Raw genomic sequence first — 15,631 nt, forward strand, 5'->3', positions numbered from 1 at the left:
ATCTACTCCACAAACTCTAGAACCCAACCCCCTCGTCTCCCTACTGGTCATCCCATTTTGGTTGGGTACAATGCTGCCACAGAGCAAACCTCTGCCTTTGTTGAGCAACATCTCCTAAATATTGTTTGTGATCCTCATCCTACATTCACGACACTGCTCGCTTCTTTTACCTCCTCTCCACAATTACTGCTCCATTACCACCAGACTCCTTGTTGGTCACTTTGGCTGCGACATCCTTTGACATCAACATCCCTTAGGCCCACAGTGTGGCCATGGGACACTACTTTCCCAACATTGTCTTGATACCAAACTTACCACCTGCTTCCTAAACCTCTTAGGCAATCATATCCTAACTCAAGTATTTCCACTTTAAAAGGCCAAATCTATAAACAAATCCATGGTACTGCTATGCAAACTTATTTATGGACCAAAATTTATTCACTGACTGCAAATTATTTGAAGTCACCTGTATAAGTGTCATGTGGAAATTTGTGCTAGACTGAAATTCTAACCTCGACTTCCTGTTTAACCACTTTGGCTAACTGTGCACACTCCCCGACCTGACCCAAACTTCCACATCACATAATTTACATCCTTGAGCCACAGTCCATGCTTGTAAACAGTATTAATTGTATTCCCACACCAAGGATAACAAAGCTACAAGAGATCAAGACCGATGTTATCATATGCCCGGTTGGTTGGTTTGTGGGGGTTGAAGGGACCAGACAACAAAGGCCATTGGTCCCTTTTTCCATGATCGTGAAAAACCCACAAGGAACAAAAACAAGCAACAGAGATGACAAGGGACGACACAGAACAAGACAGAGACAAAGACCAAAAAAGAGGAATTTAAAAACACACAGAGTGTTACAGTGGTTGGCCGACCATGGAAACAAAAGGAAAAGCCAACCACCAAGACGCACACTAAAAACCCAATCTAAAACCGTAGGCCAAAGGCCAAATGTAACACACAAAAGAAAAAACCCTCAGATTGAGTGATAAAAGCCCCCTGCTCGAATAAAATGCAAAACTAAGCCTGCCATGGCAGCGTCATCTGTTAAAGTGCAGGGAGCGTATCAGGCAGTGCAAACACCTGCCTCAGCGCAGTTAAAAGCGGACAGTTCAACAAAATGTGGACCACTGTCAATACTGAACCACAGTGACGGAGAGGTGGGTCCTCATGGCGCAATAAATAACTGTGCGCCATACAGAAGAGGCCAATGTGCAGCCGGCAGAGTACAACAGAGTCCTTGCGAGAGGCCCACAAGGAGGAGCACCATACACCAGTAGTCTCCTTAACGACCTGAAGTTAGTGCATGGTGCGCCATTTATCCCTCCAGGTACCCACCAGACGAGAGTGAGGAAAACACTGGTTGAGAGCTCGTAAACCGCTCAGGGAGTCACTACAGATAACGAAGGACTCACTTGAGCAGGAGCGGAAATACTCTAGGGCGCGAGAGATGGCGACAAGCTCTGCGGTGAAATCATTGCAGCCAGCTGACAATGAGTGTTGTTCAGAATGATCCCCAAGAGTAATAGCATAACCAACTTTACTGGCAACCATTGAATCGTCGGTATAGGCCACAGCAGAGCCATGAAATGCGGCAAGGATGGAAAGAAAGCGGCGGCAGAGGGCCTCAGGAGAGACCGAGTCTTTTGAACCCTGGGCCAAATCCAGTTGAAGGCATGGGCGGGGCACACACCACAGGGGTATACGGATATGGGCCTGGAAAAGAGGTGCGAGAGGGAAAAACTCAAGCCCAGAGACAAGAGCCCGGACGCGAATGGTGATCGTACACCCTGACCGGGACAGTCATTCTGGAAGATGGGTGACCGAGTTGGCGAACAGGAGATGGTAATTGGGATGCCTGGGCAAGCTACAAACATGTGCTGGATAAGTGGCCAATAGATGTAGGCACCGGATCCGCAATCCACAAGTATGCCATTTACAGGGTTTATGTGGAAAGCTCCAGTTACGAGTCGGATTCCGCAGTGAAGTATGGGGTCAAGCAACCGCAACGCGGAAGGCGATACTGAACCGTAAGCCAGGCTCCCATAATCAAGGTGGGACTGAATTAATGCCCAATACAGCCGTAAAAGGGTACACCGATTGGCACCCCAGCTGGTGTGACTCTGGCAACGAAGAGCGTTATGATGGCACCAGCACATTCGTTTAAGCTGCCGAATATGAGGGAGCCAAGTCAACTGGGCATCATAAAGCAAGCCCAAAAACTGATGCGTCTCCATCACAGCAAGAGATTCGCCATCAAGATAAAGCTGTGGCTCAGGGTGAACAGTGCGACGCCAGCAGAAATGCATGATGCAGGTCTTGGTGGCGAGAATTGTAAGCTGTGCATGATGGCCCAGGACTGCGCCCTGTGGATAGCACCCTATAGCTGCCGTTCAGCAACAGCAATGCCAGTGGAGCTTAAGTGCTGGCAAAAGTCATCAGCATACAAAGAAACCAATACGGACGTTCCCACAGCTACAGCTAGCCCACTGGTAGCAACTAAAAAGAGGCAGACACTCGAGACAGAGCATTGCAGGACCCCATTCGCCTGGACTCAGGAGGAACTATGGGAGGGACCAACTTGCATGCAGAAGGAACGAAGCAACAGAAAGTTTTGAAGAAATATCGGGAGCGGGCCCCTAAGACACCACCCATGAGGTGTGGTGAGGATGTGATGTCACCATGTGGTACCGTATGCCTTCCGCATGTTAAAAAAGACTGCAACCAGATGCTGACGGTGGGCAAATGCCTTACGGATGGCACACTCCAGGCAGACCAGATTATCGGTGGTAGAGCCGCCTTTACGGAACCCACCCGGATATGGAGCCAGAAGGCCCCGAGACTCAAGTAACCAACTCAACCTCCGGCTCACCATGCGTTTGAGCAACTTGCACAGAATGCTGGTGAGGCTAATGGGCCGGCAACTGTCCACCTCCAGCGAGTCCTTGCCAGGTTTCAACACATGGATGATGATACTTTCCCACCAGTGCAATGGGAATTTACCCTTAACCCAGATACAGCTGAAATGGTCTAGGAGGTGTCACTGGCAGTTCACCGAGAGGTGTTTGAGCATCTGATAGTGGATATGATCCGGCCCTGGAGCCATATCAGGGCAAGCAGCTAGGGCACTTTGGAATTCCTACTCACTGAATGGAGCATTGTATGATTCGGGATGGCGGGTATGGAAGGAAAGGCTCCAACGTTCCAACCGCTCTTTCTGGGAGGAGGAGGTCAGCAGGTAACTCATAGATGCGGAACTCTGAGCATAATGCTCCGCTAAGAGTTCTGCAATCATGTCGGAGTCAGTAAAGACTCCTCCATTCAGGGAAAGCCCAGGTACACTGACAGGGGTCCGATAGCCATAGAGTCGCCTAATCTTGGCCCAATCCTGCAATGGAGAGGTACAGATGCCAATGGTGGAGACATACCTTTCCCAGCACTCCTGCTTCCACTGGCAAATAAGGTGTCGGGCTCAGGCATGGAGCCATTTAAAGGCAATGAGGTGTTCCAGTAATGGTTGCCACTTATGACGCTGGAGGGCCCGCCTGTGATCTCTAATCGCCTCGGCGATCTCCAGTGACCACCAAGGCACAGTTCTCCACCAAGGGGATCCAGAAGAAAAGGGAATTTTAGATTCTGCTGCAGAAACAATGCCGGTGGTGATCGTGTGAACCACCACATCAATGGCGTCATGAGAAAGAGGCTCAATAGTGGCAATGGAGGCAAACGAGTCCCAGTCACCCTTATTCAAAGCCCATCTGTGGAGGTGCGCTGCGGCAGTGACAGAAAGATCGGAAAGTGGTCACTACCGCACTAGTCGTCATGTACACTCCATTGGACAAATGGTAGAAGGTCAGAGCTGCAGACTGAAAGGTCGATGGCGGAGTACGTGACATGCGCCACACTGAAATGTGTGAAGGCACTATTATTTAAAAGAGAAAATTTGAGCTGTGTCAACACTTGACAAATGACAGTGTCTCAGCCTGTTGCCACCAACCCACCCCAGAATGGGTTATGGGTGTTGAAGTCGCCCAGTAACAGAAAAGGTGGCAGCAGTTGGGCTATCAGAGCAGCCAATACATGCTGTGGGACATCACCATCCAGTGGAAGATAGAGACTGCAGACAGTAACAGCCTGAGACATCCACACCCTAACAGCAACAGCCTCTGAAGGTGTTTGAAGAGACACACACTCACTGTAAAGAGGGTTAAGGACATGGACACAGACTCCACCAGATACCCAAAGCTGCCCGATTCTTATAATAACCCCGATAGCCATGGAGGGCAGTGGTTCGCATCGCTGGAAACCAAGTTTCCTGGAGATCAATGCAGAAGGAAGGCTGATAAGTTGGCAGCGCTCAGCAAGGTGGTGGAAAAAACCGCCGCAATTCCACTGGAGGATGACAACATCACTAAGCTGGAAAGGCATGAGCACTCTAGGAGGCAGGTTACGCCTCAGGGTCATCTTTTGCCGCCGATTGAGTACATGTGCGAGTGACGTCCATTGCGTCCAAGGGTCCGGAGAGATCTAGGTCCTCAGCAGAAGCCAGAATCTCCACCTCATCCTCAAACACAGAGCTTGTAGGGACTGGTGATATGGTCTGGATTCTTGGGTGCCTTCTTTTTCTGTTTCTCTCACTGTTCATTCCGCGATTCTGGCTGGGAGGGCTTCACTGGGTCAGTCCCAGAGACAGAGGAGGACCTTGAAGCTCTAAGACCAGCTACCTGTGGTTGTTTCCCCACTGGTCAGAACCCAGGAAGGGAGGGACCCCTTCCTGGAGAGAGGAGCTGAAGAAGACATGCTTCTCCATCTGGGAAGTGGGGCATGGGGGGTGGGGGGGTGGGGGGGTGGGGGAGGGAGGGGAGGGTTGCTTCCGAAGTAGGTGGTGCAGGAGCAACAGAGAGGGAAATGCCCCACACCATCAAGGGGGCAGGTGTAATCTTAACAGCTCTGAGTGCTGACTGTAATACGTGCAACAGATGGGGCTACAACTGCTCTTGTAGCGGCGCCGTATGAAGTGGTCATAGCCACAGGATGTAGGCGCTCATATTCTCTCTTAGTGTACGTCAGTGAGTCCAGGGTCTTATATTCCATGATTTTCCTCTCTTTCTGTAAAATCCTGCAGTCCGGTGAGCAAGTGAATTATGCTCTCCGCAGTTGACACAGATGGGAGGCGGGGCACAGGGAGTATTGGGATGTGAAGGCCGTCCACAACCCCAACAGATGACTCTACAAATACAGCGGGAAGACATATGGCCGAACTTCCAGTACTTAAGGCATCGCATCAGGGGAGGGATATACGGCTTTACATCACAGCGGTAGACATCACCTTGACCTTCTCAGGTAATGTGTCACCCTTGAAGGCCAAAATGAAGGCACCAGTAGCAACCTGATATTCACTCAGACCCCGGTGGACGCGCCGGCTGAAATGGACACATTGCCACTCTAAATTGGCACGCAGCTTGTTGTCACATTGCAAAAGAAGATCCCTGTGAAATATGATACCCTGGACCATATTTAATCTCTTATGGGACGTAATAGAAACAGAAACATTCCCCAGCTTGTCGGAGGTGAGTAGTGCCCGTGACTGCGCAGAGGATGCTGTTTTCATGAAGACCGACCCTGACTGATTTTTGGACCAGCCCTCCACCTCCCCAAACTGAGGCTTCGTTGACACGAATGATTCCCAATCGACTCGCGTACAGACAAGGTACCGGGGCGAATAAGTATCACTGCCATCCTTAGCCTTTCACCCCTCCCAAGATGCAGCCAGGGAGGGGAACTATTTGGGGTCATACTTCTCCGCATTTAAGTGAGTCCTCTAACGCTTTTAGACCGCTGGCAGCTGGCCACCAGCAAGAGATGATGTACCACAATTTATTGCTGGTCATCTGCCCTGATGCCACCCACAGGTCCCACCCAGGCTCAGCAAGGGCCACCTGGCAGGATGGCCATTGGCAGGATGGCCATTGTCAGGAGTCCTGATGCCCCAGGGAGATAGGCATCTACTCCTTGGCATATCTGGGGAGATGACAGCGCAGGCATCAGCAGAGCAATCCCTGTGTTGTCATGGGGCTACAACCAGGAGGGTACATGGCAGCCCCACCACAACAGACTGGCCACTGTGCCAAATATCAGGTGCAAAGAAGTCTATGGTCGTTGTCTCTGCAGAAGACAACACTGCATAGTGCATGGCGGAAACTGCACCCAGGAATGTATCCTTGTCCAAGAGAGGGAGAACAAGCGGGACTGCAATGCAATGATGAGAAAGGGGGCTAAAGATCTCAAAGCACTAAGGACACGATGCACCATGTAAGGCTACCATCCCCAAATGGCTCGCTCTTTGGAAAAATTTTTAAAAATGGTGGTCAAACACTATAGGGATCCATCACATAAAGGCCAAAACATATGAGACTCCTTTTAGTCGCCTCTTACGACAGGAAGAAATACGGAGGGCCTACTCTTATCCCTGGACACGCAGTGGGGCACCATATGCCCATCTAGGTTCATAATACTTACTTCTATTTTTGACAATCCACAGTTGTACAAAATAATCTGAGTCATTACAGAGAGCATGCACAGATGGACGAAGCGGTTAAGGCGACCAGTTGCAATAAGTGGGAAATCCAGATCTGAGTCCCAATATGGCACAAATTTTCATGTCACTAACAGGTATGACATCCATACCTTGTACAGTTAGAACTAGTCTTTGCAGCCAGCAAATAAAATTTGAATTATTTTATATATAGCTGTGGATTGTCAGCAAGGTCTGTTCCTTCAGACATGCAAGCAATTATTTATGTGCCATCCATAGGAATCCAGTCAAGACAAACTCTTTGTCTGGCTAGGCTTCACTAAGAAGAATTTCATGGACTGGGCTGATGATAATGACAACTTCTGCTCTTTCCTTCATAAACCCAAAACCAACTTCCAAATCAGCTTCACTTGGATCTTCTCAACTCATCGAGTCACCTTCCTAGATGTAAATGTCTCAGATGGCCCCATAAATACGTCTGTCCACAACAAGTGTACCAACCACTTAAGTACCTCTATTTTGACAGCTGTCACCAATTCCATACCAAAAATGTGTGTTTCTTACAATCTCGCCATCCACACTCACCACACCTGCAGCGGAAAGCAGGAGTTGTCAAAACACACTGATAACCTGACCAGAGCCTTTAGAAACTGACTATATCATATCCAGCTCACCCAAAACAGATCTCCTGTGGCATCACTTCCTCTGAGACCAGTAAACCTGTTAACCAGCTACTGACTAGCACTCCTCTGATCAAGTATCAGCTTGTCCTTGTGAAGCTCAACCACAAGGCTTCAATTAACTCAATTAACTATCATCGCACCCTGAGATGATGCATATCCTACCCAAATTCCTGTTAACACACCAAAAGTAGTATTCCACCACCCACACAATCAATCCTTGTCCATTCATACTTCATTTCTACCCCCAATCCCGCACTGCATGGGTTATTCCCCTACAGTCGGACCAGCTGCAGTATCTGCCCCTATACACCCACCCACCACCTACTACCACAGTACAGTCACAGGCATTTCCTGCCCAATAAAAGGCATGACCATGTATGAAAGTAGCTATTTTATATGTCAGATAAATACTGCAATTACAGTACAGCATTCTACATGAGCACAACAAGTAACTGTCTATTCACATGAATGGCCACCACCCAACTGTGACAAAATAAACTTAACTATCCAGTCACTGCAATACAAGTCAACAGCTGCTTCACTACACGCGCCATTTGGCTACTCCCTTCCAGCACCTACTGTGGTGTCCTGCCCCCATTCTCTTATAGGATGCCTAAAGGGTGCTGCTTTCTCAGATAGCTATACAGCAATTCAAGCAAATCACATTAATAGTTTTTATTTCAATAAAGTAGATTGACAATACTTAACTTTGGATTTACAACGAGTTGTTACACACGATGGGCGACATGCAAATAATCAATGTCCTTCGATGTATACAATGTTCACGCCAATTATCACCCAAGGTCATATGGATCACTAATCACGGCTGTTCTAGTGTGTGGTTCCTAATCCGGGTCTGATAGTATGTGTCTTCCACTGTCCAGCCATGGCTGGCAGAAGCTGTGCTTATATTCTCTTTGTATAGAAGCCACTCCTGTCGTGATGCGGTTCTAGTCAGCATACTATTGGCTGACGTTATCTCTCCGCCTTCTCTGCAGTTACGTTCCTTATCTTCATGCCGGCACTTGTCGTTATGCTGGAACACTTGTTTCTCTGAATTGTGAATGGGAATTGTCTCTCCAGCATATCCTGCTTTCTCACAATCGCCACTGCCTCTTCTTTTTTCCCTTTCTCTCCTGTCCACACAACTCCTAACCTGTCCAGATTGTGGACTATCTCCCCCTCCCCTCTCAGCTTTCTCTCCCCCCACCACTCCACTTCTGTTTCACTTCTCTCTCCTTTTCTCCTCTTTCCCCTACCCCTCACTATATCCTTTTGCTCTACCCTCTATACTCCTTTCATCTTGTTGTGGAGCCATCTGTCCAAAGACCTGACTCTTTCCTACTACTCCCACTTTGCTTCCTTCCCTACCCCTCCATCAGCTCGGGCAACTGTTTTCAATGAACAATTATCAATAATCAGTCTCTATGTGACCACAGAAGTGTTCATCTGTGTGTGTACTTTTTCTAGAAAAAGAGCAAGAGCTGGAAAGCTAGAGTGAATGCTGTTTCCTGTTCTCTACTCCCCATTTTGGTTCACTATAATTGAGTTGTTGCCTTTCCTTTATTTTATGTATTTAACAATGTACTGTGTACATGACTGAGAACAATAACTATTACAGAGCCACAATTTTTAGTGTCTTAACACTAAAAGTTGTGGCTCTGGAGATATCAAGAACTCCATAAGAACTTTAGTTTTACATTGGTAATGATTTCCCTTTCTTCAGATAGGAATAAGAGATAATTTTTCATTTGATTAAGTTTTATGTATTGCTTCTTCATATCTAATTTCAAACAGTAATTATAATGAATATTTGTTAAACAGCAACTATATTTCATAATGTTTCCATTCTCTTTGACAGATACGGTGTCACCTATGTTTTCTTTCCCTGTCTCCTTTTTAACAATATCCCATATTTATCTGAATATATGTAGCTTAATCTGGAGAATTTCATAAACAACCTCTGTTCTAACAGACCAATGCTAAGTCAGCACCATAACATGAATACAATTTAAAAACCTGACAAACAGACATAGAAAGAAAAGCTGCATCTCAAAAAAGCAAAGAAAACTGAATACAACAGGATGATAAATGAAAGAATATATTTACTTAAAGTACTTTCAGATTACTGCATTTCACAAAACACTTTACTGGCAATTACCTGCTCATCAGATGTGACCTTTATTTCATGCACAGCTTTCTCAATTCCTTCCTTTGTTCCTGTTATAGTAATTCTGTCAGAAGGATCATTCATATTTGGAACAGATATCTTAGTTGCTGTATTCTTCTCCAAATCTCTCAACTTTAAATAGTTCTTTCCCAGAATGAAACGATGGTGTTCTTTCGGTATGGCAATGTTCACAGTTGCCTGAAAATATTCCAATCAATGTAAGGATGCAGTGAATTATTCACAAGACAACATATTTCATAGGAAAATGAGATGAAAAACTGTATAACATTTTCACCTGATATGTGGTTTTCAGTTAGAAATATATTTACGTGTGTTTGATCAAGATACAAGTAATCTTGCTGAAGCAATCACCAGAGCATTTCCCTGAAGCAATTTAAAAAGAAACGCAAAGCCCTATATCATTTATGGAATCTCTTGTTTTGAATTACTTTTAGGAGAAAATTTGCTATAATATTTTGTTTACGTACATTCTTCAGATGTTACTGAATTTGCACTCATAATGAATTCAACATATTGGGGTCACACACTTTTATAGTGGAAGAAACTTAATTTATGTCAGAATATTCTTTTAGTTTCACACATTTTTTCTTTGTTATAAGTACCTTATTTGATCGTTAGTAGAAACGATGGTAGTTGCTTGAATATGAACTGTGGAACAAACAAATTAGGCCTGTTTAAAAAATCCCAGAACTTTGTCCACAAAATTTATCTACACTTACCTTTCACTTATTGTGCATTGTCTCTTTCGAAATACTCTCTTCCACTATTGATACACTGACCCAACATTGTTTCCACTTCTGGAGGAAGTCTTGGTATGCCTCTTACAGGATCGCATGAAGCGCCGTCTGTGAATTTTCTTTTATCTAGTCTATCACTGCAAATCTTTGTCCTTTCAACAGGGTTATCAAATTTGGAAATAAAAAGAAGACCACAGGTGCCAGGTCTGGAGAGTACGGAGGACAAGGCAGCACAGTATTTCGTTTTTTGTGCAATAGTCACACACGAACAGGGATGAATGTGCAAGTGTGTTAGCATGTTACAATTTCAGTTACAATCTCCTGCAATCTCTCAGACAGCCAGTCTTCAACTGGCACACACTATTTCGTTGGCATTCCTGGCATGAGCATTGTTTGTAGACATCGAATGGCGTCCTGAATAAGGGTCACCTTTAATTTCTATCTTGTCATTTTTAAACAGTGTGAGCTATTCATAACACTGAGTATGGCTTACGCACTCATCTCTTCATGTGTGTCTGTATAAGTTTTCTTGAGTTTCATGCAAAATTTAATGAATGATGCGTTGCCCCTCCAGCTCTGCCATGTACAAATTTGCAAATTGTGCAACAGCTTTCTACTCAATACACAATAACTAACAGACACACTACTTTGAAACTTCCAGCAGTTACACATTAAACACAGGTATGTGCGGAGATTCCAACTGCATGCTGCGTGAAATTATGAATGTTATGAATGTTCTGGCACTTTTTGAAGAGACCTCTTAGTTTCAGTTGAAGCAAATGGTTTCACTGGGAGGGGATGCAGAAGGGAGAGCAAGGGGGGGTCATTATTCTCTTTGAACTGCAAAATATGTTGCATGAACAAATTAATATAGAAGCAAGAAAGCAAGCTCTGTGCTCTTCGGGCTCATTTGGAAAAAGCCAAGAGAACGAGGGAGAGCGGGAGGGAGGGAGGGAGGGAGGGAGGGAGGGAGGGAGTGGTGAGTGGGGGTGGGGGAGGGGGCAGTCGAGGACTGGCTGTTGGTAGAAAACATTTTGATAGTATTGCTGTGTGTACCAGAATCACGTTCCAGCTGCCAAAGTTGTGCGAAGAGGATCCTCAAGATGATATAGTAGCTGGAAATGTTTGGCAGACTATGCTAGGAATATCACTGAAGAACAAGGATTACTGCTGCTATGTAGCAGTCATGGTAGATGTATGGGCTCTCAATTACAGAAGACTTTAGGGAAAGAATATCAGCTCCATGCCATTTTTGAGATAAGTGTCTGGCTGGTTCAGGTGGCTGAGGTATTAGAGCTTTACAGTAACAATTTCACATAACATGATCAGATTGTGGTATTGGGTGGGCCAAGGAACAGTTTGAATAGGGACAGGGCATACGACATGGATAGTGACCTAAGCAAAGTAACTTCCAAAAATGTTAGCATGACTGAGCTGTTCCAGAGGCAGGATCAGCCTCATCTTGGCTGAGCTGTATAGGAAGTCAATGTGGAGCTGGAACTGCTGACTGCTGACTAGGCACACATTGTGCTGGTGCCTGAGGGAACTATTGAGAGAGAGTGTTACACCAGGCAAGGCCTGCACCTTAACAGAACTGGGGAAAGGAAGTTGGTGGAATTAATTAGTAAAAGTCGAAGGATGCCACACATGGTGCAATACTTATTGTCATGGGTAGGAGGACAATGCCTTTTTTTCAAGTCAGTCATGACATCAGGCTCCCCTCCCTTAAATATGTAACAACCAGTTTAGAGATTTTTTCACACATGCACATAAGGTAAAATGTACCGAGAGAGAGAGAGAGAGAGAGAGAGAGAGAGAGAGAGAGAGAGAGAGAGAGAGAGAGAGAGAACAGAAATTTGCTCCAAATTATCTATTCTTCAGCAAAATATGTACATATTAAACATGAAGTACACATCTTAAAGCTGAAGTACAGTCTTTGAATAGCACAGTGGAATGCATTACAGAGCACTTGTGCAGAGACACAAAAATAGAGCATATAGTACTACCACCACACAAAAGTTTAAGATGTTACTGTAGAACAATATTAAATGGTGGGGGATGGTATATTTATATCAGAGATAGTACATATTTTAAAGATCTGATTACAATTTGCATTGATAAACATTTTGAATCGGCACCCGCTGAACAAGAAGTTAGACAGCCACGAGAAGTTAATTATGTTGTGCGTGAAGCTCTCGCCTAATGGTAATGCAGACACTTTCTTAACTAATAAACTGAAGGGGGAAAAAAAAAAAGTCTCAGCCTCCAAAACCAACATTATAATATGTGGGGCATAAATATTAACACAGCTAGTGAGGGTGAAATTAATAACAACTTCCTAAACATTTAACACACTTTTGCATGGCACAAATTGTAAACAATGCTACGAGGATATGAAGGATTTTAGCACGAGTCTCGGAAAACGCACTTTTGTAAGATATTGGCCTCTCTAATGATTACTGTCAACGATAAAACTGATGACAGGCTTGTTGAAACACACAGAACTGCAGGCATACAGAAGACCATTCTCAGAATGTAAAACAGGGAAGCAAATCAAACCTGGTTTGAACCATGTATGGAAAGCAATACAGACACTAAGTTGTGAAGAAAGTCAAACAAATATAGATAAAGTTTAAGTCTCTATTCTAAAGGTGAGCTTAGACAGCCTACAGACCAGTATAGGAAACTACTGGCCAGTTTCACTGTCAGCACCTTCAATTTCAGGTATATCATAAGCATAATTCAACAACATATTAAGAGTGTTTCATTTACTGCAAAGGGTTCACATGAAAATCAATGGTTTAATACAGACAGCAAATTATCATCTATGCCTCAAGACCCATTAACAACATGAACACAAGTGTGTATCATCATTTAATTATAAACTGCACAAGTGATACAAATGAATTTCAATAGTTGGGACTCCAATTCACCAAAATTTCAGAACATAGTATGTAATTTTTAATTTACCTGTGTTTGGAAATTTGTTAAAATCCTTCTTCGAGCATCCAACACAGAATTTTGTTTTCCTGTTACTAAGAAGGTCAAGGATTGATCTTTGGATGAAGATATTTCGATATGAGCTCCTGTGTCTCGCATGATTTGCAGACATGTTCTCAATGACTCTCCTTCTCCGAACTTGTCACTGTGATCAAATTTTCGTTCTTCATAAGGTACTCTGAATACCTGTAAACAATCAATCAATGTCGTTAGTGTACAAGGGGGAGAGTGCATATATAATTCAGCTGCTTGTTTTAAGTATTTCCTCGCCTTAAACTAATGGATCACAAGTATCATAACACTACTTCTGCAGTACACAATGGTTAACTAAAATCTTAGGTCATTGAAATAAATGGAATGCCCAGTTGTGACAAAAATTTATGAATTCTGATGTCACCCTCCTTCTTCCAATAACTTCACAGCATATATTACCCAAGTTTTGGCTTACAGTCTGCTAACAGCAGTCATCAGAAGCATCCAATTCCAGCTATCTACTTTGACCTGTAATCTAAGGGTGGCGGCAGTGTGTGAAGTCACTATGGCACAGTATTGTTGTGTTTGTTGATGTCATGTTGTTGTACCTGATGGTGTCCTCTGGCGGTGGATATTGACATGTTGAGTGTGTGTAGTACTGGGTTAATGTGAGTCTTACCACTGAGGTAATGTGGTTTGTCACAACTGTAACGTGGATTTGGTAGTGTTGGCCTTGTTTTCATTTCGTTGTTATGGTTTTTATTGTGTGTGTGTGTGTGTGTGTGTGTGTGTGTGTGTGTGTGTGTGTGTGTGTGTGTGTGTGTGTGTGTGTGTGTAGTATTTCAGTTGTGTTGTAATTGATCTGGTGAATATGAGGGTTTTTGGGTTTTCGAGTTATTGGAGTTTTGATTTTGGTGGTGTTTGTGAGTTATATAGGTGTGTAAACTTTGCAGATGTGGTTTTATTATTAGTGGTTTGCCAGTAGGTATTGAGAGCAGTATTTGAGCTGTATAGGTCAAGGGAAATGTCCGATTCCACTTTTCATAGTTGGGGTATTGGGTTTTTGGTATCAAGGGCTCCGTTGGAATTCTACTCATCAAAGGAAATGTACAGTTCCACTTTCCAGAACTGCAGATGTTAGTTTATTTTGTATTGTAGGTTTTGTTTGGGCTATACGGGTTGAGTAAAGAGTATGACTCCTGATTGTTTTGCGGCTGTAGCATTGTGTCATAAGTTGAAATATTTTCAGTTTTTAAATTTGGGATGGTGTGGATTTTGTATTGTAATACATTTAGCTAGTTCCGCCCTAAACCCTCTTTCCTGTAGCTGACTCACTAGTTTTATTTTATTGTTGGAGTGAGACTTTTGCATATTTTCATTTTTGTTCACATTTGTTGCATCAGTGTCTATGACGACATTCGACCTTGGTGCCATGTAGTATACGCTGGAAGTAGGCATTTCCGCCACACTGATGACATCATGGGTCAAAGCAGACGGGTGGAATCAGCTGCTTTCTTAATGCCAATAAAAGTTACGCAATGTGACCCCTCATATTTTTCATAGTTTGTATACAATATATGTGCATAACATGCCTCCAGATATTTGACACATATTTGTCCACATCTGAAATAGTTCTCTGAATTTACTTTGCAATTTTAGTTTTTACAATGAAAACAACATTAAATATGGCATGGACGTAAACAGTAGGCTATGCTTAGGTCACTTTGTTACTATAATCTTTACTTGCGCATATCCAAGACAAAAACGAAGCTTAGAATGTGGTCTCAATTATCCACTGCATACTGCAATGACACGTTCATTTATAGCACGTTATATTTAGCAGCCTACATACAACAGCAGTATTTTAAATTTTGTGAACGTTTTTGATACCGTTTCATGTGAACAACATTCTGTTTACGTTGCACTAAGGCTCAGCCCACAACCAAACCTTGCATACAGAAAATTTATACAAATAGCCAGTAAAAATGTACATCCACGCTGTAGGAGATTCTGCAGCTGCATCTTCCAATATCTCGGAAACCTAGTCAGTACTGGTATGAGATGGCAAATAATGCACAGTTGGTCATAATTTGTGCAGTTTCTCACAAAAGTCACCAGAAAATGAGTATAAATATGAAAACTTCTCAATACATGGCAATAGCAAGATTCTGTGCTCAGACCAGTAATGTTTATTCTTAGTGTAAATGATTTCCCATCATATATATAAAAGAGAAATTTACACTACAATTATACGTGCATTGGGACAAATGAGAAGCTTTACAATGAATCACTCCTAAAACTGAAACTGCAAATATCTATTTTTAAGAAGCATCTGACAGGAGGGTGGGGGGCAGATATAGATGTATTGAGTAAAAAGATACAAACACAGATTTTCCTCGTGCGCAAAATGGTAAAAGTTGTATATGCAAAATTCAGAACAGTGTACTATGGACTAGTGTTCCCACACTAAATTCATATATGAGGTAGGGCACACGATAACTA

At 43.8% G+C, this 15,631-nt stretch overlaps 1 protein-coding gene across 1 annotated transcript in view; it reads right to left on the reverse strand.

Annotated features, from left to right (window-relative positions):
- LOC126473286 (vigilin) overlaps positions 1 to 15,631 on the reverse strand; it is a 91,690-nt gene that overhangs the window by 74,698 nt on the left and 1,361 nt on the right. Inside the window, exons 3-4 of the mRNA XM_050100243.1 lie at positions 13,127 to 13,342; positions 9,390 to 9,596 (exon numbers count right to left, since the gene is read on the reverse strand). Coding sequence (XP_049956200.1) covers positions 9,390 to 9,596; positions 13,127 to 13,342 — 423 coding nt within the window. The remainder of the gene's footprint in view (positions 1 to 9,389; positions 9,597 to 13,126; positions 13,343 to 15,631) is intronic.

Source organism: Schistocerca serialis, chromosome 4 (assembly GCF_023864345.2).
Source record: "Schistocerca serialis cubense isolate TAMUIC-IGC-003099 chromosome 4, iqSchSeri2.2, whole genome shotgun sequence".
NCBI lineage: Eukaryota > Metazoa > Arthropoda > Insecta > Orthoptera > Acrididae > Schistocerca > Schistocerca serialis.